Source organism: Haemorhous mexicanus, chromosome 37 (assembly GCF_027477595.1).
Source record: "Haemorhous mexicanus isolate bHaeMex1 chromosome 37, bHaeMex1.pri, whole genome shotgun sequence".
Lineage (NCBI taxonomy): Eukaryota > Metazoa > Chordata > Aves > Passeriformes > Fringillidae > Haemorhous > Haemorhous mexicanus.
The window spans coordinates 843,987-871,984 of NC_082377.1; the positions used below are offsets into that span (position 1 = coordinate 843,987).

At 65.9% G+C, this 27,998-nt stretch overlaps 1 protein-coding gene across 1 annotated transcript; it reads left to right on the plus strand.

Moving 5' to 3' along the window:
* Positions 1-3,065: 3,065 nt before the first annotated feature.
* KDM6B (lysine demethylase 6B) lies at positions 3,066-27,988 on the plus strand. Its single transcript, XM_059872612.1, is given in 17 exon segments — positions 3,066-3,077; positions 3,621-5,182; positions 7,189-7,315; positions 9,027-9,132; positions 10,577-10,782; positions 13,374-13,438; positions 14,722-14,790; positions 16,531-16,630; positions 16,632-16,680; positions 17,680-17,726; positions 17,728-17,769; positions 17,771-17,796; positions 19,075-19,262; positions 22,163-22,304; positions 23,271-23,397; positions 25,296-25,466; positions 27,081-27,988. Coding segments are annotated over 17 exon segments (3,063 nt in total). The 3' UTR covers positions 27,105-27,988.
* The last annotated feature ends 10 nt before the right edge of the window (positions 27,989-27,998 follow it).

The window sequence follows — 27,998 nt, forward strand, 5'->3', positions numbered from 1 at the left end:
AAGAGGGGGGCGGCCCCCCCCGACCCCCCCCGCGGGGCAGCCCCTCCCCCCCGCCCAGCCCCCCCCCGCCCCCCCCCGAGGACTTGCCCACCCCCCTCAAACGGCGCCGCAGCGGCAGCCCCCAGGTGGGGGAGGGGCGGGAATTTGGGGGGAGGGGGCGAGGGGGGGCACTGAGGGATTTGGGGGGGGGTTAAAAATGGGGGGGGTAATGGGGGAGGGGTAAGGGGGGGTCAAATGGGTCTGGGGGGGCATTGAAGGGGTCTGGGGGGGCTGAAATGGGTCTGGGGGGGCTGAAATGGGTCTGGGGGGGCTGAAATGGGTCTGGGGGGCATTGAAGGGGTCTGGGGGGGCACTGAAGGGGTCTGGGGGGGCATTGAAGGGGTCTGGGGGGGCTGAAATGGGTCTGGGGGGGGCACTGAAGGGGTCTGGGGGGCATTGAAGGGGTCTGGGGGGGCTGAAATGGGTCTGGGGGGGGCATTGAAGGGGTCTGGGGGGCTGAAATGGGGTCTGGGGGGGCTGAAATGGGTCTGGGGGAGCATTGAAGGGGTCTGGGGGGGGCTGAAATGGGTCTGGGGGGGCACTGAAGGGGTCTGGGGGGGCTGAAATGGGTCTGGGGGGGGCTGAAATGGGTCTGGGGGGGCATTGAAGGGGTCTGGGGGGGGCATTGGAAGGGGTCTGGGGGGCATGAGGGGTCTGGGGGGGCTGAAATGGGTCTGGGGGGGCATTGAAGGGGTCTGGGGGGCTTTAAGGGGGGAGTTGGGGGTGTGAAATGGGTCTGGGGGGTCTAAAATGGGGTCGGGGGAGTTCGGGGGGCTAAAATGAATCTGGGGGGGGCACTGAGGGGTCTGGGGGTGTTTGGGGGGTCTGGGGGTGTTTGGGGGGGCACCGAGGGGTCCCCCCCGTGTGCCCCCCTGACCCCGCTGTCCCCAGGGGGGCTGTGGGGCGCTGCCCCCCCCCCCGCGCCGGGGCCCCCCCCCCCGGGCCCCCCCCCTCCGTTCCCGCTGCCCCCGGGGCTGTGGAGCCCCCTCCCCCCCGCCGAGGGCCTGGGCCCCCCCCCCCGGCGGCCACCCGGGACAGACAGGTGGGGACCCCCCGGTGTCACCCCCTGAGTGGTCACCTGTGTGTCCCTTGTGTCACCCCAGTGTGTCCCCAGGTCCTGCATGTGTCCCCCATGTCCCCTACGTGTCCCCATGTCCCCCTGTCCCCCCCCAGCTGCCTGTCCCCCTCTGTCCCCCGATATGTGCCCCCCATGTCCCCCCCCCCCATTAACCGCTGTCTCCTCTGTCCCCCCCATGTCCCCCCCCCCCTCTAACCACTGTCCCCCCCATGTCCCCCCATGTCCCCCCCCTCTCTAACCACTGTCCCCCCCTGTGTCCCCAACCCCCCATTAACTGCTGTCCCCTCCATGTCCCCTCTGTCCCCACCCATATCCCCCCCATGTCCCCCCACCCCCCCCCTCTAACCACTGTCCCCCCCCATGTCCCCCCCTCTCTAACCACTGTCCCCCCCATGTCCCCCCCCCTCTAACCGCTGTCCCCTCTGTCCCCCCCGTGTCCCCACCCCCCCATTAACTGCTGTCCCCTCCATGTCCCCCTCTGTCCCCCCATGTCCCCCCCATGTGCCCCCCCCAACCACTGTCCCCCCCCATGTCCCCCCCTCTCTAACCACTGTCCCCCCCATGTCCCCCCCCCCTCTAACTGGCTGTCCCTCTGTCCCCGCCCATCTCCCCCCCATGTCCCCACCCGGCTCTCTAACCACTGTCCCCCCCCTCTAACCACTGTCCCCCCCATGTCCCCCCTCTCTAACCACTGTCCCCCCCTCTAACCGCTGTCCCCTCTGTCCCCCCCCATGTCCCCCCCTCTCTAACCCACTGTCCCCCCCCTCTAACCGCTGTCCCCTCTGTCCCCCCCCATGTCCCCCCCTCTCTAACCACTGTCCCCCCCCCCCCTCTAACCACTGTCCCCTCTGTCCCCCCCCCCAGGAGCAGCGGCTGGTGGCCCCCCCGTTCCCGCCGCCCCCCCCCCGCGCTCCCCCCGCCCCTCGCCCTGTGTCCCCCCGGGTCCCCTCCCAAGTGACCTTAGGGCCAGCGGGGCCGGGGGGGCGCCCCCCGCCCCCCCCAGCGCTCACCAGCAGCACCGACCGCCTGCGTGCCTTGTGCCCCCCCCCCGGGCACCCCCCCCGGACCCCCCGCCACCAGCAGCCACCCCCCCCGCGGCGTGAGTGGGGACATGGGGACACCGGGGGGACAGGGGGGGATGGGGACGGGGGGGGCATGGGGACACCGGGGGGACATGGGGGATGGGGACGGGGGGGGGACATGGGGGGATACAGGGTGGGTGGGACATGGGGACATGGGGGGATACAGGGGTGGGGGGGGACATGGGGGGATACAGGGGTGGGGGGGACATGGGGACATGGTGGGGGCGTGGGGACATGGGGGACATGGGGGGATACAGGGACACTGGGGGGACATGGGGGGATGGGGACAGGGGGGGCATGGGGACACTGGGGGAACATGGGGGATTCAGGGGTGGGGGGGACATGGGGACATGGGGGATACAGGGGTGGGGGGGGACATGGGGACACAGGGGAATACAGGGGTGGGGGGGACATGGGGACACGGGAGGGGCATGGGGGGATGGGGGATACAGGGATGGAGGGGACATGGGGACACGGGGGGGGGCATGGGGGGACATGGGGGATTCAGGGGTGGGGGGGACATGGGGACACGGGGGGATACAGGGGTGGGGGGGACATGGGGACACATGGGGGGGACATGGGGATACAGGGACATGGGGGGACATGGGGACACGGGAGGGGCATGGGGGGACATGGGGGGATACAGGGACGGGGGGGACACGGGGACATGGGGAGGACACCACGGGGACACCACAGGGACATGGGGACACACAGGGGGATGAGGGGGGTGACATGGGATGGGGACATAGGGATGGAGGGGACATGGGGACAAGGGTACAGGGACATGGCCCTGGAGGGGACATGGGGGATGGGGACATGGAGGGGACACAGGGATGGGGACATGGGGACACAGGGATGGCGGGGACATGGGGACGAGGGTACAGGGACATGGGGACATGGCCCTGGAGGGGGGACAGGGATGGGGACACGGAGGGGACACTGCAGGGACACAGCAGGGGACATGGGGACACACGGGGATGGGGGGGACACTGGGACTGGGGATAAAGGGACACGAGGGGGGATGAGGGGACACGAGGGGACAGTGGGGACGGGGGGACACGCGGGGGGCACGGACAGGACTGGGGGAGGGGGGGGGGACACAGGAAGGGCCCCCCCCCCCCATTCCGGGTCTCACTCCGTGTCCCCCCCCCTTGTCCCCAAATGTCCCCCCAGGCTCCCGACCACCGCTACCAACCTCCGGAGCCGCCGCCGGGGCCGCGGGGGGGCCAGCGGGGGGGGTCCCCACCCCCCACCTGCCCCCCGCCCCTCCCCCCTGCTGCGCCCCCCCCGGAGCCGCTCCCCGCCCCCCCCCCCCTGCCCTGGCTGAAGGACCCGGGGGGGGGGGGAGACCCCCTGGACGAGATCCTTTTTGGGGGACCCCCCGCCCAAGGGGGGGGCGGGGGGGGCCGATCCCCCTCTAGGGGGGTCCCCGGGATCTTTCCCGGACCCCCAGCACCACCAGCACGGGGGGGGGCGCCCCCCAGACCCCCCCTTTCCCTTACCCGGACAAGGAGGAAGAGGAGGAGGAGCCCCCCCCCCACCACCACCCACCACCAACCCCCCCCCGGCGATTTTTGGCTGGGGACCCCCCCCCCACCCCCCGTTACCGCCGCCCCCCCCTCTCCGAGGGCCCCCCCGATGCCTCAGGAACCTCCCCCGCGCCCCCCCCCGCCCCCAGCCCCCCCCATTTCTTCGGGGGTCTCCTTTCCAAAGAGCACCCCCGCCCCTCCCCCCACCCCCCCCCCTCGCACCCCCGAGCCCCCTCCCCCGCCTTTACCCCCCCCCTCCCCCGCCCTCCACCGACCCCCCCGGGGGTCCCCCACCCCGCCTGTTCGATTTCGGGGCCCCCCCCCTTGGACGATCAATTCGAGGAGCCCCCCCGAATTTGCCAAAATCTTGCCCGACGGCCTGGCCAACATCATGAAGATGTTGGACGAAGTCCATCCGGCAGGAGGAGGATGAGGGGGGGGTCACCCCTCCCCCCGCCCCCTCCCCCACCCCCCCCCACCCCCCCCCACCCGCTCCCCCCCCTCCTGGCCCGCCCCAAAGCCCCCCCTTTCGGCGCCCCCCCGGGCCACGGCGACCCCCCGGACCCCCCCCGCCTTTACCCCTTCGGCAAACGGGACGACCCCAAAACCTCCCCTTTTTACCCCAAACCTCCCCCTGCCGAAAAACCCTCCGGAGGGGGAGGGGGAGGGGGCGGGGGGAACGGCGGCACCCCCCAAACCCACCCCCCCTTCCCCGCGGCCCCCCCACGCCCCCCCCCAACTCGCTACCTCAGCCCCGGGCTGGGGCCCCCCCGCGCTGGCCGTGCCCCCCCCGGGCCGCAGCGAGTCGGAGGCGCTGGAGGAGATCAGCCGCGCTTGCGAGACCCTGGCCGAGCAAGCCGGCCGGCCCAGCCCCCCCTCTCCCCGGACACCCCCCCCCAAATTAGGGCTGGGGGGCGGCCGCCGGCACCGCCGCCCCCCCTCACGGCACCGGGATCTCCGCCGGGGACCCCCGCGGCGCCGGCACCCCCGGAAAGAGGAGCGGGAACAACAACAACAACAGCAACAACAACAGCCGGGAGCAGCAACAGCGCGACCGCCCCGTGCTGGCCACGCTGGACCTGCAGAGCCCCGGCGTGCAGGAGAAAGGGGGACCCCCCCCCAGGCTGGAAACGAAAGGGGGGGGGTCCCCCAACAACAGCAACGCCGCCGCCCCCCACCCCGGCTCCCCCCGCCGCGGGACCCCCGCCCGCCTTCGTCAGCTCGGCCGACCTGCTGAAGCTGCGCTCGCTGGGCGAGGGGCCCCCCAAAGAGCTCAAGATCCGCCTGATCAAGGTGGAGAGCGGCGCCCGGGGGGCCCGGGGGGATCCCCGGGCTCGGGGGGGGGACCCGGGGGTGACGCTTTGGTGGCCTCGGAGGTGGCCCGAGCCCCGGGGGCTGCCCCTGGCTCAGCTGACGATCCGGCACAGCGCTGCCGAGGTGGTGCGGGCCAGCAAGTGAGTGGGGGGGCTCTGGGTGGGGAGGGGGGGGGGGTCTTTGAGGGGGGGCAGGAGGGGTTTGGGGGTCCCACGGAGGTTTAGGGGGGTCACAGGGTGGTTTGGGGTCCATTTGGGGGCTTCTGGGGGGTCGGGGACTCATTTAGGGGGTCCCACAGAGGTTTGGGGGGGTCACAGGGGAGATTTGGGGGTCCCACAGAGGTTTAGGGGGGTCACAGGGGAGATTTGGGGGTCCCACGGAGGTTTAGGGGGGTCACAGGGTGGTTTGGGGTTCATTTGGGGGCTCCTGGGGGGTCACAGGGGGAGTTGCAGGGTATTTTAGGACTGATTTTGGGGGTCCCGGAAGAGTTTTGGGGGTCCCACAGAGGTTTGGGGGGGGTCACAGGGGAGATTTGGGGGTCCCACAGAGGTTTAGGGGGGGTCACAGGATGGTTTGGGGTCCATTTGGGGGCTTCTGGGGGGTCGGGGACTCGTTTAGGGGGTCCCACAGAGGTTTGGGGGGGTCACAGGGGAGATTTGGGGGTCCCACAGAGGTTTGGGGGGGGTCACAGGGTGGTTTGGGGTCCATTTGGGGGCTTCTGGGGGATTTGGGGACTCGTTTTGGGGGTCCCAGAAGAATTTAGGGGGTCCCACAGAGGTTTGGGGGGGTCACAGGGGAGATTTGGGGGTCCCACAGAGGTTTAGGAGGGGTCACAGGGGAGATTTGGGGGTCCCACAGAGGTTTAGGGGGGTCACAGGGTGGTTTGGGGTCCATTTGGGGGCTTCTGGGGGATTTGGGGACTCATTTTGGGGGTCCCAGAAGAGTTTAGAGGGTCTATGGAGGTTTAGGGGGAGGTCACAGGGGGATTTTGGGGGTCCCAGAGGGGTCGGGGGGACAAATTTGGAGCTTCCTGGAGGCAAAGTGGGGATTTGGGGGCGTGTGAGAAGGATTTGGGGGATTCTGGGGGGGTGTGGGCAATTCCAGGGTAAGGATTTGAGGGATTTTGGGGGGATTTGGGGGGATTTGGGTGATTCTGGGTGTTCCAGGCCATTCCAAGGTGGGGACCTTTGGGATTTTGGGGGGATTTTGGTAATTCTGGGAGGATTTGGATGATTTTGGGAGGATTTAGGTGATTCTGGGGGGATTTGGGTGATTTTGGGGGAATTTGGATGATTTCGGGGGGATTTAGGTGATTCTGGGTGTTCCTGGCCATTCCAAGGTGGGGACCTTTAGGATTTTGGGGGGATTTGGGGGGATTTGGATGATTCTGGGTGTTCCAGGCCATTCCAAGGTGGGGATCTTTGGGATTTTGGGGGGATTTGGGGGATTCTGGGAGGATTTTGATGATTTTGGGGGGATTTAGGTGATTCTGGGTGTTCCAGGCCATTCCAAGGTGGGGATCTTTGGGATTTTGGGGGGGATTTGGGGGATTTGGATGATTCTGGGTGTTCCAGGCCATTCCAAGGTGGGGACCTTTGGGATTTTGGGGGGATTTGGGGGATTCTGGGTGTCTGGGCAGTTCTAGGGAAGCGATTTGGGTGATTCTGTGGGGATTTGGATGATTCTGGGTGTTCCAGGCCATTCCAAGGTGGGGATCTTTTGGATTTTGGGGGGATTTTGGTAATTCTGGGGGGATTTGGGTGATTTTGGGGGGATTTGGATGATTCTGGATGTTCTGGGCTGTTCAAGGTGGGGACCTTTGGGATTTTTGGGGGGATTTGGGGGGATTTGGATGATTCTGGGTGTTCCAGGCCATTCCAAGGTGGGGATCTTTTGGATTTTGGGGGGATTTCAGTAATTCTGGGGGGATTTGGATGATTTTGGGGGGATTTAGGTGATTCTGGGTGTTCCAGGCCATCCCAGGGTGGGGATCTTTGGGATTTTTGGGGGATTTGGGTGATTCTGGGTGTTCCAGGCCATTCCAAGGTGGGGACCTTTGGGATTTTGGGGGGGATTTGGGAGATTCGGTGTGGATTTCTGGGGTGCTGAGGGGCGTTCGGGGGTCCCACCGGCGCTGCCCCCGCAGGCAGGCGCGGCTGAAGGGGCCGTTCCGCGAGTCCTACCTGTGCCCCGCGCAGTCGGTGAAGCCGCGCATCGACGCGCGCGAGCAGCTGCCCCGCGACAAGCTGAACCCGCCCACGCCCAGCATCTACGTGAGTGCTCATTGGCTGCCTCAATGGGCCCCCTGGCTGCTCATTGGCTCCCTCAGTGGGCCCACTGGCTGCTCATTGGCTCCCTCGATGGGCCCCCTGGCTGCTCATTGGCTCCCTCAATGGGCCCCCTGGCTGCTCATTGGCTGCCTCGATGGGCCCCCTGGCTGCTCATTGGCTCCCTCAGTGGGCCCCCTAGCTGCTCATTGGCTCCCTCGATGGGCCCTCTGGCTGCTCATTGGCTGCCTCGATGGGCCCCCTGGCTGCTCATTGGCTCCCTCAGTGAACCCCCTGGCTGCTCATTGGCTCCCTCGATGGGCCCCCTGGCTGCTCATTGGCTCCCTCGATGGGCCCCCTGGCTGCTCATTGGCTCCCTCGATGGGCCCTCTGGCTGCTCATTGGCTTCCCCCGTGGGCCCCGCCTGCTGATTGGCTCCCTCACTGGGCCCCCAGGCTGCTCATTGGCTCCCTCGGTGAACCCCCTGGCTGCTCATTGGCTCCCTCACTAGGCCCCGTGGCTGCTCATTGGCTGCCTCGATGGGCCCCCTGGCTGCTCATTGGCTCCCTCGATGGGCCCCCTGGCTGCTCATTGGCTCCCTCAGTGAACCCCCTGGCTGCTCATTGGCTCCCTCGATGGGCCCTCTGGCTGCTCATTGGCTCCCTCGATGGGCCTCCTGGCTGCTCATTGGCTCCCTCAGTGGGCCCCCTGGCTGCTCATTGGCTCCCTCAATGGGCCCTCTGGCTGCTCATTGGCTCCCTCAGTGGGTCCCCTGGCTGCTCACTGCCTTCCCCAGCTGCTGATTGGCTCCCTTAATGGGTTTCCTGATTGCTGATTGGCTTCCTCAATGGGTCTCCTGGCTGCTGATTGGCTCCCTGGCTGAGTTTCTTGATTGCTGATTGGCTGCCTGGGGAAGGTCCCAGGGTGTCCTCTCTCCTCATTGGCTGGTGGGAAGGGTTCTGCTTCCTGATTGGCTCCTTGGCAGGGTTCCCTGGTTGCTGATTGGCTCCCTGGCTGGGTTTCTTGATTGCTGATTGGCTCCCTGCTAGGGATCCTGGGTGTCCCGTCTCCCGATTGGCTGTTGGGCATCCTTGCTGCTGATTGGCTCCCTGGCAGAGTCACTCTCTGCCGATTGGCCCCTGGCTGGATCCCTCCCCTCCTGATTGGTCCATTATGGGACGCTCTTTGTTGATTGGCTGCCAGAAGGGGCTGGATCTGCCAGAGAATCTCTGATTGGCTGATGGGACAGGAGACTCTCCTGATTGGCTGCTGGGTGGGGCCTCCATACTGCTGATTGGCCAGTGGGTGGGGGCAGAGTTTCCCTGCTGCTGATTGGCTGCCAGATCCCTTTCAATCCTGATTGGCTGGCATGCCAAACCATCTCAGTCTTGATTGGTTGGTTCGTTGGGCTACCTGAATCCTCATTGGCTGGTGAATGGTGAACCAGGCCTTCTCCATCCTGATTGGCTAATTCCCCAAACCATCTCCATCCTGATTGGCTGATGCCCCAAACCTTCTCCATCCTGATTGGCCACCGACCTTTTTGTTGGGGGAGATGTGGCATGCTGTGATTGGTCCCTGTGTGAGGGCCCTGTGCCATGATTGGTCCTTTCTCCGGGTGCTGGGTGCTGATTGGTCCCTTCCTGAGCTCGGTGGGCTGTGATTGGTCCCTTTGTCGGCTGCCGGTCTCTGATTGGCCGCCTCTGTTCCCGCCCAGCTGGAGAGCAAACGCGACGCCTTCTCGCCCGTGCTGCTGCAGTTCTGCACCGACCCCAAGAACCCCATCACCGTCATCCGGGGCCTGGCGGGGTCCCTGCGCCTCAGTGAGCACCCCAAAAACCCCAAAAAACACCCCAAAAACCACCCCAAAAACCCACAGGGACCCCAGAACCCCACAGGGACCCCAAAGCCCCACAGGGACCCCCCAAACCTGCCCCCATGGATCCCCCCCATCACCGTCATCCGGGGCCTGGCGGGGTCCCTGCGCCTCAGTGAGCACCCCAAAAACCCCAAAACCACCCCAAAAACCACCCCAGAACCTGACAGGGACCCCAAAACCCCAAAAATACCCCAAAATCCTACAGGGACCCCCCAAACCTGCCCCCATGGATCCCCCCCATCACCATCATCCGGGGCCTGGCGGGGTCCCTGCGCCTCAGTGAGCACCCCAAAAACCCCAAAAACCACCCCAAAAACCACCCCAAAACCCCACAGGGACCCCAGAACCCCACAGGGACCCCAAAACCCCAAAAATACCCCAAAACCCCACAGGGAACCCCTCAGACCTGCCCCCATGGATCCCCCCCATCACCGTCATCCGGGGCCTGGCGGGGTCCCTGCGCCTCAGTGAGCACCCCAAAAACCCCAAAACCACCCCAAAAATACCCCAAAAACACCCCAAACACCCCCAAAACCCCACAGGGACCCCAAAGCCCCACAGGGAACCCCCAAACCTGCCCCCATGGATCCCCCCCATCACCGTCATCCGGGGCCTGGCGGGGTCCCTGCGCCTCAGTGAGCACCCCAAAAACCCCAAAAACCACCCCAAAAATACCCCAAAGCCCCACAGGGACCCCACAGGGACCCCAAAACCCCAAAAATACCCCAAAACCCCACAGGGAACCCCTCAGACCTGCCCCCATGGATCCCTCCCATCACCGTCATCCGGGGCCTGGCGGGGTCCCTGCGCCTCAGTGAGCACCCCAAAAACCCCAAAAACCACCCCAAAAACCACCCCTAAACCCCCCAGAACCCGACACGGACCCCAAAACCCCAAAAATACCCCAAAACCCCACAGGGACCTGGGTTTGTTCAGCACCAAGACCCTGGTGGAGATTCCCTGTCCCTGTCCTTGTCCCTGTTCCTGTCCCCTGTCCCTGTCCCTGTCCCCATTTAACCCTTCCCATCCCCATGCCACCCCCCAGACACCCCCAAAATGACCCAAACCCCCCATTTTTTTGGCAGACCTGGGTTTGTTCAGCACCAAGACCCTGGTGGAGATTCCCTGTCCCTGTCCCTGTCCCTGTCCCCTTGTGACCCCTCCCATCCCCATGCCACCCCCCAATCCCCCCGGACACCCCCAGAATGACCCAAACCCCCCATTTTTTGGCAGACCTGGGTTTGTTCAGCACCAAGACCCTGGTGGGGTCCCCTTGTCCCTGTCTCCTGTCCCTGTCCCTGTCCCCTTGTGACCCCTCCCATCCCCATGACACCCCCCAATCCCCCCAGACACCCCCAAAATGACCCAAACCCGGCGTTTTTTGGCAGACCTGGGTTTGTTCAGCACCAAGACCCTGGTGGAGGCCAGCGGCGAGCACGCGGTCGAGGTGCGCACGCAGGTGCAGCAGCCCTCGGACCAGAACTGGGACCTGTCGGGGACGCGCCAGGTGTGGCCCTGCGAGAGCAGCCGCTCGCACACCACCATCGCCAAGTACGCCCAGTACCAGGCCTCCTCCTTCCAGGAGTCCCTGCAGGTGAGGGACGGGGACGGGGACACGCTGGGGACATGGTGGGGACACTCACAGGACATGGGGACACAGCTCAGGGACAGGGGACGCGCCCGGTGTGGCCCTGCGAGAGCAGCCGCTCGCACACCACCATCGCCAAGTACGCCCAGTACCAGGCCTCCTCCTTCCAGGAGTCCCTGCAGGTGAGGGACGGGGACAGGGACACTTTGGGGACACGTTGGGGACATGGGGACACAGCTCAGGGACAGGGGACACGCCAGGTGTGGCCCTGCGAGAGCAGCCGCTCGCACACCAGCATCGCCAAGTACGCCCAGTACAGGTGTGCTCCTTCCAGGAGTCCCTGCAGGTGAGGGACGGGGACAGGGACACGTTGGGGACATGGTGGGGACATGGGGACACACCCCAGGGACAGGGGACACGCCCTGTGACATCAGCCGCTCGCACACCACCATCGCCAAGTACGCCCAGTACCAGGTGTGCTCCTTCCAGGAGTCCCTGCAGGTGAGGGACAGGGACAGGGACACGCTGGGGACATGGTGGGGACACTCACAGGACATGGGGACACACCCCAGGGACAGGGGACACGCCCTGTGACATCAGCCGCTCGCACACCACCATCGCCAAGTACGCCCAGTACCAGGCCTCCTCCTTCCAGGAGTCCCTGCAGGTGAGGGACGGGGACAGGGACACGTTGGGGACATGGTGGGGACATGGGGACACACCCCAGGGACAGGGGACATGTCCTGTGACATCAGCTGCTCGCACACCAGCATCGCCAAGTACGCCCAGTACCAGGTGTGCTCCTTCCAGGAGTGCCTGCAGGTGAGGGACAGGGACACGTTGGGGACATGGGGACACAGCTCAGGGACAGGGGACACACCCCAGGGACAGGGGACATGCCCTGTGACATCAGCCACTCGCACACCATCATCGCCAAGTACGCCCAGTACCAGGTGTGCTCCTTCCTGGAGTCCCTGCAGGTGAGGGACGGGGACAGGGACACGCTGGGGACATGCTGGGGACATGGGGACACACAGGGGACACACCCCAGGGACAGGGGACACGCCCTGTGACATCAGCCGCTCGCACACCAGCATCGCCAAGTACGCCCAGTACAGGTGTGCTCCTTCCAGGAGTGTCTGCAGGTGAGGGACGGGGACAGGGACACGTTGGGGACATGGGGACACAGCTCAGGGACAGGGGACACACCCCAGGGACAGGGGACACGCCCTGTGACATCAGCTGCTCGCACACCAGCATCGCCAAGTACGCCCAGTACCAGGTGTGCTCCTTCCAGGAGTGCCTGCAGGTGAGGGACGGGGACAGGGACACGTTGGGGACATGGTGGGGACACTCACAGGACATGGGGACACACCCCAGGGACAGGGGACACGCCCTGTGACATCAGCCGCTCGCACACCACCATCGCCAAGTACGCCCAGTACCAGGTGTGCTCCTTCCAGGAGTCCCTGCAGGTGAGGGACAGGGACACGTTGGGGACATGGGGACACAGCTCAGGGACAGGGGACACACCCCAGGGACAGGGGACACGCCAGGTGTGGCCCTGCGAGAGCAGCCGCTCGCACACCACCATCGCCAAGTAGGCCCAGTACCAGGTGTGCTCCTTCCAGGAGTGCCTGCAGGTGAGGGACAGGGACACGTTGGGGACATGGTGGGGACACTCACAGGACATGGGGACACACCCCAGGGACAGGGGACACGTCCTGTGACATCAGCTGCTCACACACCAGCATTGCCAAGTACGCCCAGTACCAGGTGTGCTCCTTCCAGGAGTGCCTGCAGGTGAGGGATGGGGACAGGGACACGTTGGGGACATGGTGGGGACACTCACAGGACATGGGGACACAGCTCAGGGACAGGGGACACACCCCAGGGACAGGGGACATGTCCTGTGACATCAGCTGCTCGCACACCACCATCGCCAAGTAGGCCCAGTACAGGTGTGCTCCTTCCAGGAGTGCCTGCAGGTGAGGGACAGGGACACGTTGGGGACATGGGGACACACAGGGGACACACCCTAGGGACAGGGGACACGTCCTGTGACATCAGCTGCTCGCACACCAGCATCTCCCAGTACGCCCAGTACAGGTGTGCCCCTTCCAGGAGTGCCTGCAGGTGAGGGCTGGGGACACGCTGGGGACACTCAGAGGACATGGGGACACACAGGGGACACAGGGACAGGGGACACGCCCTGTGACATCAGCCACTCCCTCACCAGCATTTCCCAGTACACCCAGTACAGGTGTGCTCCTTCCAGGAGTGCCTGCAGGTGACAGGGAGGGGACACAGGGACAGGGGACACGGTGGGGACAGCACAGGGGACAGAGGGCTCGGGGGGACGGGGGTTTCCAGGGGACTCGTGTCCTCAAATGTCCCCAAGTGTCCCCAAGGAGGTGTCCCTGAGGAGCCCCAAGAGTCCTGAGGGTGTCCCCAGGTGTCCCCTGGGGGTGTGTCCTGGAGCCCCCAGGATGTCCCCAAGTGTCCCCTGGGATGCCTGGCTATCTCTGGAGTGTCCCCAAGTGTCCCTCAGTGTCCTGAGGTGGCACCTGGGGGCTGAGGTGGCACTGTCCCCACAGGAGGACAAGGACAGCGAGGACGAGGAGGCCGAGGAGCCCGACAGCACCACCGAGACCCCGCCCAGGTGGGGCCACCCCCTGTCCCCTCTTGGGGACATCCCGGGGGGACAGTGTGTCACCCCCTCCCCTGCCTGGGGGGAGGGTCCCAATGTCCCCAAGGGGCCCCGATGTCCTTTGAGGGGGTCCTGGTGTCCCCAGGGTGTCACTGGGGGGGGTCCCAATGTCCCCAAAGGGTCCCCAGGGTGTCACTGTGGTGGGGGGGAGGGTCCCAGTGTCCCCAAGGGGTCCCCAGGGTGTCACTGTGGGGGGTCCCAATGTCCCCAAAGGGTCCCCAGGGTGTCACTGTGTCACTGTGGGGGGGGTCCCAATGTCCCCAAAGGGTCCCCAGGGTGTCACTGTGGGGGGTCCCAATGTCCCCTCAGGGTCCCCAGGGTGTCACTGTGGGGGGTCCCAATGTCCCCAAAGGGTCCCCACGGTGTCACTGTGGGGGGTCCCAATGTCCCCAAAGGGTCCCCAGGGTGTCACTGTTGGGGGGGGGGGGTCCCAATGTTCCCAAAGGGTCCCCAGGGTGTCACTGTGGGGGGTCCCAATGTCCCCAAAGGGTCCCCAGGGTGTCACTGTTGGGGGGGGGGTCCCAATGTTCCCAAAGGGTCCCCAGGGTGTCACTGTGGGGGGGTCCCAATGTCCCCAAAGGGTCCCCAGGGTGTCACTGTGGGGGGTCCCAATGTCCCCAAAGGGTCCCCAGGATGTCACTGTGGGGGGTCCCAATGTCCCCAAAGGGTCCCCAGGGTGTCACTGTGTCACTGTGGGGGGTCCCAATGTCCCCAAAGGGTCCCCAGGGTGTCACTGTGGGGGGTCCCAATGTCCCCAAAGGGTCCCCAGGGTGTCACTGTGTCACTGTGGGGGGTCCCAATGTCCCCAAAGGGTCCCCAGGGTGTCACTGTGGGGGGGTCCCAATGTCCCCAAAGGGTCCCCAGGGTGTCACTGTGGGGGGTGGTCCCAATGTCCCCAAAGGGTCCCCAGGATGTCACTGTGGGGGGTCCCAATGTCCCCAAAGGGTCCCCAGGGTGTCACTGTGTCACTGTGGGGGGTCCCAATGTCCCCAAAGGGTCCCCAGGGGTGTCACTGTGGGGGGTCCCAATGTCCCCAGAGGGTCCCCAGGGTGTCACTGTGGGGGGTCCCAATGTCCCCAAAGGGTCCCCACGGTGTCCCTGTGGGGGTGTCCTGTGTCCTCGGGGGGGTGTCCTGCTGTCCCCAGGGTGTCCCCATATCCCCAAGCCCTGGGGGGGGTGACATGTCCCCCTTGGGGACCCCGTCCCCGCCCCCCGTGACCCCGTGTCCCCCCCAGCCCCCCCGACCAGAAATCCCACCAGATCATCAAGTTCGGGACCAACATCGACCTGTCGGACGCCAAGAGGTGACAGCGGGGACACCGGGTGACACTGGGGACACCGGGGGGACAGCACGGGGGGGGGGGACACCTGGGGGACAGTGGGGACACCTGGGGGGACAGTGGGGACAGCTGGGGGGTGGTGGGGACACCTGGGGGGACAGTGGGGGACAAAGGGGACACCTGGGGGACAGTGGGGGACAGCTGGGGGACAGTGGGGACAACTGGGGGATGATGGGGGACAGCTGGGGGATGATGGGAGACACCAGGTGACACTGGGGACACTGGGGGGACAGCACGGGGCGGCGGGGGACAGTGGGGACAGCTGGGGGATGGTGGGGACACCTGGGGGACAGTGGGAGGTGGGGACATCCCTGGATCACAATGGGGACATGTGGGTGACAATGGGGGGGTCAGGACCACTCTCAGGTGACAGTGGGGGGGGTCGGGCTCCCTCTCAGGTGACAATGGCGGGGGTCAGGGCCCCTCTCAGGTGACAATGGTGGGGTCAGGGCCACTCTCAGGTGACAATGGCAGGGTCAGGGCCCCTCTCAGGTGACAATGGGGGGGTCAGGACCACTCTCAGGTGACAGTGGGGGGGGTCGGGCTCCCTCTCAGGTGACAATGGCGGGGTCAGGGCCCCTCTCAGGTGACAATGGTGGGGGTCAGGCCACTCTCAGGTGACAATGGCAGGGTCAGGGCCCCTCTCAGGTGACAATGGCGGGGACAGGGCCCCTCTCAGGTGACAGTGGGGGGGGGTCAGGGCCACTCTCAGGTGACAGTGGGGGGGTCAGGGCCACTCTCAGGTGACAGTGGGGGTGTCAGGGCCACTCTCAGGTGACAGTGGCGGGGGACAGGGCCCCTCTCAGGTGACAGTGGCAGGGTCAGGGCCCCTCTCAGGTGACAATGGCGGGGTCAGGGCCCCTCTCAGGTGACAATGGGGGGGGTCAGGCCACTCTCAGGTGACAATGGCAGGGTCAGGGCCCCTCTCAGGTGACAGTGGCAGGGTCAGGGCCACTCTCAGGTGACAATGGCGGAGTCCAGGGCCCCTCTCAGGTGACAGTGGCGGGGTCAGGGCCCCCTCTCAGGTGACAATGGCGGGGTCAGGGCCACTCTCAGGTGACAGTGGCGGGGTCAGGGCCCCTCTCAGGTGACAATGGCGGGGGTCAGGGCCACTCTCAGGTCACAGTGAGGGGGTTAGGGCCATTCTCAGGTGACAGTGGGTGGGTCAGGGCCCCTCTCAGGTGACAATGGCAGGGTCAGGGCCACTCTCAGGTGACAATGGCAGGGGTTAGGGCCATTCTCAGGTGACAGTGGGGGGGTCAGGGCCCCTCTCAGGTGACAATGGCGGGGTCAGGGCTCCTCTCAGGTGACAGTGAGGGGGTTAGGGCCATTCTCAGGTGACAGTGGGGGGGTCAGGGCCACTCTCAGGTGACAATGGCGGGGTCAGGGGCCCCTCTCAGGTGACAATGGCGGGGTCAGGGCCACTCTCAGGTGACAATGGCGGAGTCAGGGCCCCTCTCAGGTGACAATGGCGGGGTCAGGGCCACTCTCAGGTGACAATGGCGGAGTCAGGGCTCCTCTCAGGTGACAATGGTGGGGACAGGGCCCCTCTCAGGTGACAGTGCGGGGGTCAGGGCCACTCTCAGGTGACAGTGGTGGGGACAGGGCCCCTCTCAGGTGCCAGCGCGTGGCTCCCCCGGGGCGGGCGGTGCCCCCGGGCGGGTGCCACCCCCCGGGTGACACGGCTGTCCCCTGTCCCCGCAGGTGGAAGCCGCAGCTGCAGGAGCTGCTGAAGCTGCCGGCGTTCATGCGCGTCTCCTCCACGGGGAACATGCTGAGCCACGTGGGCCACACCATCCTGGGCCATGAACACCGTGCAGCTCTACATGAAAGTGCCCGGCAGCCGCACCCCCGGTGAGCCCCGCACCTGGGCACACCCTGGAGACACCTGGGGAACACCTAAAAACACACCTGGGGACACCTGGGCACACCTGGGGAACACCTAAAACACACCTGGGGGACACCTGGGCACACCTGGGGAACACCTAAAACACACCTAGGGACACCTGGGCACACCTGGGGAACACCTAAAACACACCTGGGGACACCTGGCACACCTGGCACACCTGGGCCACACCTGGAGACACCTGGGGAACACCTAAAACACACTGGGGACACCTGGGGAACACCCAGAACATTGGGGAACATCCAGAACACACCTGGGCACACCCTGGGGAACACCCAAAACACTTAGGGAACACCCAGAACACACCTGGGCACACCTGGAGACACCTGGGGTACACCTGGGGAACACCTGGGGACACCTAGGGAACACCCAGAACACTTGGGGGAGCACCCAGAACACCTGGGGAACACCCATAACACACCTGGGCACATCTGGGGAACACCTGAAGACACCTGGGGAACACCTAGAGCACTTGGGGAACACCCAGAACACACCTGGGCACACCTGGGGGAACACCCAAAACACACCTGGGCACGCCTGGGGAACACCTGGAGACATCTGGGGAACACCCAGAACACCTGGGGAACACCCAGCACACACCTGGGCACACCTGGGTATACCTGGAGACACCTGGGGTATACCTGGAGACACCTGGGGGAACACCCAAAACATACCTGGGGGCACCTGGGCACACCTGGTGTGACACCTGGGCACACCTGGGGGCACCTGGGGAACATCGAAAATGCACCTGGAGAACACCTGGGGACACCTGGGGGATTTTGGGGCTTTTTATGGGATTTTTTTTCATGGGAGGTGACAAAAACCCGACAGCAGTGGGGACAGCAGAGGGGACAGCAAATCTCCTGGGGGGGCAGCGGGGGGGACACGAGGTGACAGTGACGGTGACAGTGACCGGTGACAGTGACGGTGACAGCGTTCCCCCGCAGGCCACCAGGAGAACAACAACTTCTGCTCGGTGAACATCAACATCGGCCCCCGGCGACTGCGAGTGGTTCGCGGTGCACGAGCACTACTGGGGAGACCATCTCCGCCTTCTGCGACAGGTGGGCGGGGCCTGCATAAAAAGGGGCGTGGCCTGCATAAAAGGGGGTGTGGTTTGCATAAAGGGTGGGGTCGGTGGAAGGGGAGGGGTTTGTATAAAGGAGGGGCCGTTATTGGGGGCAGCGCTACTGGAGAGAGCAGATCTGACTTCTGTGATAGGTGGGCGGGGCCTGCATAAAAGGGGGCGGGGCCTGCATAATACAGGGTGTGGTTTGCATAAAGGGTGGGGGTCGCTGGAAGGGGAGGGGTTTGTGCAAAGGGAGGGGCAGGTTATTGGGGCAGCGCTACTGGGAGAGCAAATCTGACTTCTGTGTCAGGTGGGTGGGGCCTGCATAAAAGGGGGCGGGGCCTGCATAATTAGGGGGGTGTGGTTTGCATAAAGGGTGGGGGTTGGTGGAAGGGGAGGGGTTTGTATAAAGGCGGGGCAGTTATTGGGGGCAGTGCTACTGGTGATAGGTGGATGGGGCTTGCATAAAGGGGGCGGGGCCTGCATAATTAAGGGGGTGTGGTTTGCATAAAGGGTGGGGTCGGTGGAAGGGGAGGGGTTTGTATAAAGGAGGGGGCCGTTATTGGGGCAGTGCTACTGGGAGAGCAGAGCTGCCTTCTGCGTCAGGTGGGCGTGGCCTGCATAAAAGGGGGCGGGGGGCTGCATAATACAGGGTGTGGTTTGCATAAAGGGTGGGGGTCGCTGGAGAGGGGAGGGGTTTGTGCAAAGGGAGGGGCCGTTATTGGGGCAGTGCTACTGGGAGAGCAGATCCGACTTCTGTGATAGGTGGGTGGGGCCTGCATAAAAGGGGGGCGGGGCCTGCATAATAGGGGGTGTGATTTGCATAAAGGGTGGGGTCGGTGGAAGGGGAGGGGTTTGTGCAAAGGAGGGGCAGTTATTGGGGCAGCGCTACTGGGGAGAGCAGAGCTGCCTTCTGTGATAGGTGGGCGGGGCCTGCATAAAAGGAGGCGTGGCTTGCATGAAAGGGGGCGTGGTTATGGAAGGGTGTCTGTATAAGGGCGTGGTTTGTGGAAAGGGGAGGGGTTTGCATAAAGAGATCACCTCACAATAATTACTATTAATATTGGGGGTGTGGCCTGGGTGGAGTCAGTGGGTGTGTCCTGATAATGCAGGGGTGTGGTTCCACATGGGGGCGTGGCCAGCTGCAGTGGGCGTGGCCAACCCCCCTTTTCCAGCACGGGGACGCAATTCCGTGCTTGGAGGGGAACGGGCGGGGCTCAGTGGGCGTGCCCAGGTGTGGGCGGGGCTGTCTCTGACCACGCCCCCGGCGCAGGCACGGCGTGGACTACCTGACGGGCTCGTGGTGGCCCATCCTGGAGGACCTGTACCGCTCCAACATCCCGGTGTACCGGTTCGTGCAGCGCCCCGGCGACCTGGTGTGGATCAACGCCGGCACCGTGCACTGGGTGCAGGCCACGGGCTGGTGCAACAACATCGCCTGGAACGTGGGGCCGCTCACCGGTGAGGGGACACGGGGACATTGGGGACATTGGGGACATTGGGGGTGACAACAACATCGCCTGGAACGTGGGGGCCGGCTGACAGGTGAGGGGACACGGGGACACTGGGGGACACTGGGGGACACTGGGGACACTGGGGACACTGGGGGGTGACAACATCGCCTGGAACGTGGGGCCGCTGACAGGTGAGGGGACACTGGGACACTGGGGACATTGGGGACATTGGGGACACTGGGGACACTGGGGGGAACAACATCGCCTGGAACGTGGGGGCCGCTGACAGGTGAGGGGACACGGGGACACTGGGGACACTGGGGACATTGGGGGCACTGGGGACATAGGGGGGAACAACATCGCCTGGAACGTGGGGCTGCTGACAGGTGAGGGGACACGGGGACACTGGGGACATTGGGGACACTGGGGACATTGGGGACATTGGGGGGAACAACATCGCCTGGAACGTGGGGCCGCTCACCGGTGAGGGGACACGGGGACACTGGGGGACACTGGGGACACTGGGGGACACTGGGGACACTGGGGGGGTGACAAACATCGCCTGGAACGTGGGGCCGGCTGACAGGTGAGGGGACACTGGGACACTGGGGACATTGGGGACATTGGGGACACTGGGGACACTGGGGGGAACAACATCGCCTGGAACGTGGGGGCCGCTGACAGGTGAGGGGACACGGGGACACTGGGGACACTGGGGACATTGGGGGCACTGGGGACATAGGGGGGAACAACATCGCCTGGAACGTGGGGCTGCTGACAGTGAGGGGGACACGGGGACACTGGGGACACTGGGACACTGGGGACATTGGGGACATTGGGGGGAACAACATCGCCTGGAACGTGGGGCCGCTCACCGGTGAGGGGACACGGGGACACTGGGGACACTGGGGACACTGGGGACACTGGGGACACTGGGGGGTGACAACATCGCCTGGAACGTGGGGCCGCTGACAGGTGAGGGGACACTGGGACACTGGGGACATTGGGGACATTGGGGACACTGGGGACACTGGGGGGAACAACATCGCCTGGAACGTGGGGCCGCTGACAGGTGAGGGGACACGGGGACACTGGGGACACTGGGGACATTGGGGGCACTGGGGACATAGGGGGGGAACAACATCGCCTGGAACGTGGGGCTGCTGACAGGTGAGGGGGACACGGGGACACTGGGGACACTGGGGACACTGGGGACATTGGGGGACATTGGGGGGAACAACATCGCCTGGAACGTGGGGCCGCTCACCGGTGAGGGGACACGGGGACACTGGGGGACATTGGGGACATTGGGGACATTGGGGGGAACAACATCGCCTGGAACGTGGGGCCGCTCACTGGTGAGGGGACACTGGGGACATTGGGGACACTGGGGACACTGGGGGGTGACAACATCGCCTGGAACGTGGGGCCGCTGACCGGTGAGGGGACACGGGGACACTGGGGACAGTGGGGACATTGGGGACATTGGGGACACTGGGGACATTGGGGACACTGGGGACATAGGGGGGAACAACATCGCCTGGAACGTGGGGCTGCTGACAGGTGAGGGGACACTGGGGACATTGGGGACATCGGGGACATTGGGGACATTGGGGGCACTGGGGACATTGGGGGCACTGGGGGGAACAACATCGCCTGGAACGTGGGGCCGCTGACAGGTGAGGGGACACTGGGGACATTGGGGGACACTGGGGACATTGGGGACACTGGGGACATTGGGGGGAGCAACATAGCCTGGAACGTGGGGCCGCTCACCGGTGAGGGGACACGGGGACACTGGGACAGTGGGGACATTGGGGACATTGGGGGCACTGGGGACATTGGGGGGAACAACATCGCCTGGAACGTGGGGCCGCTGACAGGTGAGGGGACATTGGGGACATTGGGGACACTGGGGACACCTGGGGACATTGGGGACACTGGGGACACTGGGGGACATTGGGGACACTGGGGACATTGGGGGCACTGGGGGCACTGGGGACATTGGGGGGAACAACAACATCGCCTGGAACGTGGGGCCGCTGACAGGTGAGGGGACACGGGGACACTGGGGACACTGGGGGACATTGGGGACACTGGGGGGTGACAACAACATCGCCTGGAACATGGGGCCGCTGACAGGTGAGGGGACACTGGGGACATTGGGGACATTGGGGACACTGGGGACACTGGGGGGAACAACATCGCCTGGAACGTGGGGCCGCTCACCGGTGAGGGGGACACGGGGACACTGGGGACACTGGGGACATTGGGGACACTGGGGACATTGGGGGCACTGGGGACATTGGGGACACTGGGGATATTGGGGACACTGGGGGGTGACAACAACATTGCCTGGAAACGTGGGGCTGCTGACAGGGTGGAGGGGACACGGGGACATTGGGGGACACTGGGGACACTGGGGACACTGGGGGGAACAACATCGCCTGGAACGTGGGGCCGCTGACAGGTGAGGGGACACTGGGGACATTGGGGACACTGGGGGGTGACAACAACATCACCTGGAACGTGGGGCCGCTGACAGGTGAGGGGACACGGGGACACTGGGGACACTGGGGACACTGGGGACATTGGGACACTGGGGGGGAACATCGCCTGGAACGTGGGGCTGCTGACAGGTGAGGGGACACTGGGGACACTGGGGACATTGGGGACACAGGGACACTGGGGACATTGGGGACACTGGGGACATAGGGGGGGGAACAACATCACCTGGAACGTGCGGCTGCTGACAGGTGAGGGGACATTGGGGACACACCGTGGGCGCTGCCATGTGGTGGCCACAGAGCGTGGGGGTCTGTGTGTCCCGGGGGTGTCCGTGTGTCCCCAGGGGGCCCCTCGGGGGCGCGGTGGCCGCCACGTGCCCGCTGTCCCCGCTGTCCCCAGCGTACCAGTACCAGCTGGCCCTGGAGCGCTACGAGTGGAACGAGGTGAAGAACGTCAAGTCCATCGTGCCCATGATCCACGTGTCCTGGAACGTGGCCAGGACCGTCAAGATCAGCGACCCCGACCTCTACAAGATGATCAAGTGAGCAGGGGACACCCTGGGGACACCTGGGGACACCTGGGGACACGCGCGGAAGGAGGGACGTGGACAGGGTGGGGATGGGGACACGGGGACACAGTGGGACAGGGGAATTGGTGGCTTGGGTGCCCCACGGTGGGTGAGACCTTGGTGACAGTGTCCCCACAGTGGGTGGCAGTGTCCCTGGTGACAGTGTCCCCACAGTGGGGTGGCAGTGTCCCTGGTGACGATGCCCTTGGGGTGGGTGACAGCAGGTGACACTGTCCCTGGTTGTGGTTTCCTGGTGATGGTGTCCTCATGGTGGGTGTCACGGGTGCCTCAGGTGACACTGTCCCTGGTGATGGTCTCCCTGTGGTGGGACACAGAGGTGGCCCAGGTGCCACACATGGCCCAGGTGCCTCAAGTGCCCCAGGTGGCCTGGGTGGCCCAGGTGTCCCAGATACCCCAGGTGTCCCAGGTGCTCCGGGTGGCTCAGGTGTCCCAGATGCTCCAGGTGGCCCAAGTGCCCCGGGTGCCCCAGGTGCCCCAGGTGTCCCGGGTGCCCCAGGTGTCCCGGGTGCCCCGGGTACCCCAGGTGCTCCGGGTGTCCCAGGTGTCCTGGGTGCCCCAGGTGTCCCAAGTGCCCCGGGTGGCTCAGGTGTCCCGGGTACCCCAGGTGTCCCAGGTGGCTCAGGTGCCCCAGGTGTCCCAGGTGGCCCGGGTGTCCCGGGTGTCCCGGGTACCCCAGGTGGTCTGGGTACCCCAGGTGCCCCGGGTGCCCCAGGTGTCCCAGGTGGCCCGGGTATCCCAGGTGTCCCAGGTGCCCCAGGTGTCCCAGGTGCTCCGGGTGGCTCAGGTGCCCCGGGTGTCCCAGGTGCCCCAGGTGTCCCAGGTGGCCCGGGTGGCTCAGGTGTCCCGGGTACCCCAGGTGTCCCAGGTGTCCCGGGTGCCCCAGGTGGCCCGGGTGGCTCAGGTGTCCCCTCCCGGCAGGTACTGCCTGCTGCAGTCCATCAAGCACTGCCAGGTGCAGCGCGAGAGCCTGGTGCGCGCGGGGAAGAAGATCGCCTACCAGGGCCGCGTCAAGGACGAGCCGGCCTACTACTGCAACGAGTGTGACGTGAGTGACACCGGGGACAGCTGGGGACACGGCGCTGGGGACACGGCTGTGGCACTGCCACACTGCTGGGGACAGGGCCTGGCACTGTCACACTGCTGGGGACACGGCGCTGCCACGGGGCTGGGGACACGGCTGTGGCACTGCCACACTGATGGGGACACGGCACTGCCACGGGGCTGGGGACACGGCTGTGGCACTGCCACACTGATGGGGACATGGCACTGCCACGGGGCTGGGGACACAGCTGTGGCACTGCCACGGGGCTGGGGACACGGCTGTGGCACTGCCACACTGATGGGGACATGGCACTGCCACGGGGCTGGGGACACGGCTGTGGCACTGCCACACTGATGGGGACATGGCACTGCCACGGGGGCTGGGGGAACACAGCTGTGGCAGTGCCACACCACTGGGGGACATGGCCTGGCACTGCCACACCGCTGGGGACAGGGCCTGGCACTGCCACACCGCTGGGGACACGGCGCTGCCACGGGGCTGGGGACACAGCTGTGGCAGTGCCACACCACTGGGGACATGGCCTGGCACTGTCACACTGCTGGGGACACGGCGCTGCCACGGGGCTGGGGACACAGCCTGGCACTGCCACACCGCTGGGGACACGGCACTGCCACACCGCTGGGGACACGGCGCTGCCACGGGGCTGGGGACATGGCCTGGCACTGTCACACTGCTGGGGACACGGCGCTGCCACGGGGCTGGGGACACAGCCTGGCACTGCCACACCGCTGGGGACATGGCCTGGCACTGTCACACTGCTGGGGACACGGCACTGCCACGGGGCTGGGGACACGGCCTGGCACTGCCACAGGGCTGGGGACACGGCTGTGGCACTGTCACACCGCTGGGGACACGGGGCTGGGGACATGGCACTGCCACACTGCTGGGGACACGGCGCTGCCACGGGGCTGGGGACAGGGCTGTGGCACTGCCACACTGCTGGGGACACGGCTGTGGCACTGCCACACTGCTGGGGACACGGCCTGGCACTGCCACAGGGCTGGGGACATGCCACTGCCACTGTCACACTGCTGGGCATGGCCTTGAGGTGGCCTTGGCCTTGGCTGTGGCACTGCCACACCATTGTCCTTGGCCATGGGCTGTCCCTGTCCTCGCACTGACCATCACTGTGACCATGGACTGTCCCTGTCCCCGCACTCACCCCTGTCCCTGTCCCCCACTGACCCCTCCCCTGTCCCTGTCCCCCCCACTGTCCCCTGTCCCCCCCACTGACCCCTGCCCTGACCCCTGCCCTGTCCCCCCCCCGACCCTTGCCCTGACCCCTCCCCTCCCCTGTCCCCTCCACTGTCCCCTGTCCCTGTCCCCCCCTGACCCCTGTCCCTGTCCCTGCCCCACCCACTGACCCCTGCCCTGTCCCTGTCCCCCCCACTGACCCCTCCCCTGTCCCTGTCCCTGTCCCCCCCACTGACCCCTCCCCTGACCCCTGCCCTGTCCCTGTCCCCCCCCACTGACCCTTGCCCTGACCCCTCCCCTCCCCTGTCCCACCCACTGTCCCCTGTCCCTGTCCCCCCCCACTGACCCCTCCCCTGACCCCTGCCCTGTCCCTGCCCTGTCCCTGTCCCCCCACTGTCCCCTGTCCCCCACTGACCCCTCCCCTGACCCTGCCCTGTCCCTGTCCCCCCACTGTCCCCTGTCCCCCACTGACCCCTGCCCTGTCCCTGTCCCCCCACTGTCCCTGTCCCCCCCGACCCCTGCCCTGTCCCTGTCCCCCCCGACCCCTGCCCTGTCCCTGTCCCTGTCCCCCCTGACCCCTGCCCTGTCCCTGTCCCCCACTGACCCCTCCCCTGTCCCCCCACTGACCCCTGCCCTATCCCTGTCCCCCCCTGTCCCTGTCCCCCCTGACCCCTGTCCCCGCGCAGGTGGAGGTGTTCAACATCCTGTTTGTGACGAGCGAGACGGGCGGGCGCAACACGTACCTGGTGCACTGCGAGGGCTGCGCGCGGCGCCGCGGGGGCGGCCTGGCCGGCGTCATCGTCCTCGAGCAGTACAAGACCGAGGAGCTGATGCAGATCTACGACGGCTTCACCCTGGTGAGCGCACCTGGGCGCACCTGGGGACACCTGGGGACACCTGGGGGCACCTGGGGACAGCTGGGGACAGCTGGGCACACCTGGGGACAGCTGGGGATACACCTGGGGACAGCTGGGGATACACCTGGGGGCACCTGGGGATACACCTGGGGGCACCTGGGGATACACCTGGGGATACACCTGGGTGCACCTGGGGACAGCTGGGGACACCTGGGGACAGCTGGGGATACACCTGGGGACAGCTGGGGATACACCTGGGGGCACCTGGGGATACACCTGGGGGCACCTGGGGATACACCTGGGGATACACCTGGGTGCACCTGGGGACAGCTGGGGACACCTGGGGATACACCTGGGATACAGTTGGGGACACACCTGGGGGCACCTGGGGACAGCTGGGGGCACCTGGGGATACACCTGGGCACAGCTGGGGATACACCTGGGTGCACCTGGGTGCACCTGGGGACACCTGGGGATACACCTGGGGATACACCTGGGGACACCTGGGGATACACCTGGGCACACCTGGGATACACTTGGGGACACACCTGGGGATACACCTGGGTGCACCTGGGGACACCTGGGGATACACCTGGGCGCACCTGGGGACAGCTGGGGGCACAGCTGGGATACACCTGGGGACACACCTGGGGATACACCAGGGCACAGCTGGGGATACACCTGGGGGCACCTGGGTGCACCTGGGGACACCTGGGGATACACCTGGGATACACTTGGGGACACACCTGGGCGCACCTGGGGACAGCTGGGGGCACCTGGGGATACAGCTGGGGACACCTGGGGATACACCTGGGTGCACCTGGGTGCACCTGGGGACACCTGGGGATACACCTGGGTGCACCTGGGGACACCTGGGGATACACCTGGGTGCACCTGGGGACAGCTGGGGATACACCTGGGTGCACCTGGGGACAGCTGGGGATACACCTGGGGATACACCTGGGGACACACCTGGGTGCACCTGGGGATACAGCTGGGGATACACCTGGGTGCACCTGGGGACACCTGGGGACAGCTGGGGATACACCTGGGGGCACCTGGGTGCACCTGGGGACACCTGGGGATACACCTGGGATACACTTGGGGACACACCTGGGCGCACCTGGGGACAGCTGGGGGCACCTGGGGATACAGCTGGGGACACCTGGGGATACACCTGGGTGCACCTGGGTGCACCTGGGGACACCTGGGGATACACCTGGGTGCACCTGGGGACACCTGGGGATACACCTGGGCGCACCTGGGGACAGCTGGGGATACACCTGGGCACAGCTGGGGATACACCTGGGCGCACCTGGGGATACACCTGGGTGCACCTGGGGACACCTGGGGATACACCTGGGCGCACCTGGGTGCACCTGGGGATACACCTGGGAACAGCTGGGGACACCTGGGGACAGCTGGGGATACACCTGGGACAGCTGGGCATACCTGGGACAGCTGAGGACACACCTGGGGACACCTGGGGACACACCTGGGGACACCTGGTGTGGGGTGACACTGAATGTGGGGACACCTGTGGGGACTGTCCCCTCCAGGTGTCCCCAATGGGGGGTGCTGAGGTGACCCCCCCCCGTTCTCATCCCCCCCCAGGTGACGCCGCCGACCCCCAGATGAGTCCAGGCCCCCCCACGGCGGGGGAGGGGCCAGGGGGGGCCAGGGGGGTCCCCCCGCCCCTCCCCCCACCACGAACACTTTTTATTTATTCCCGGAGAAATCGCCCCAAAAATCGTCTGGACGGACAGGACGCCCCTCCCCCACGGCGGGGGGAGGGGCTGCGGGTGGAAAAGCTCCGATTTTATACAAAACTCCCGATTTCTAGGAATTTACAAAGCCCCTCCCCCGCCGCCCCTCCCCCCGCGGTGGGGGATGGGGGGGGGTCTCTCCGCTGCCCCTCCCCCACCCCCACATTTTGGGGGGCTGTGAACTCAGAGGGGGGTTGGGGGGAGGGGAGGCTCCACTCCGGCCCCTCCCCCCCCTCACTTTTGGGGGGGGGTTTGTGCCCCTCCCCCAACACAAAGGGGAGCCTGGGGGGGGTCCCCGCCCCCTCCCCTCAGCATTAAGGGGGGGAGGGGCTGGGGGGAGGGGCACTTTCTTTGGGGGGGGTTCAGCCCCTTGCCAAGATTCAACCAAAAACTCGCCCCGCCCCCACAACCAGCCGCCCCTCCCCCCCATACGGGTCCGGGCCGGGGGGAGGGGCACGGGGAGGGGGGAGGGGCAGGATTTTTTTTGGGGGGGGGTTCCCCCCCTCCGCCCCTCCCCCCTCGCGGGGTGGGGCTCAGGTCTCTACAGGGGGGGAGGGGCTCCCCCCCAAACCATGGTGCAAAGGGGGGAGGGGCCTGTGCTACCCCCCTCCCCCCCAAAAGGGGGGGCGGCAGGAGCCCCCCCGCGGGGGGAGGGGCCTTGGGGTGCCCCTCCCCCCCTTCCCCGAGCCTCGTTTTGGGTTTTTTGCTTTTATTTTTCATTTGTTTATTTTTTTTGTAAATGATTTTTTTTGTTGTTTTTTTTCTT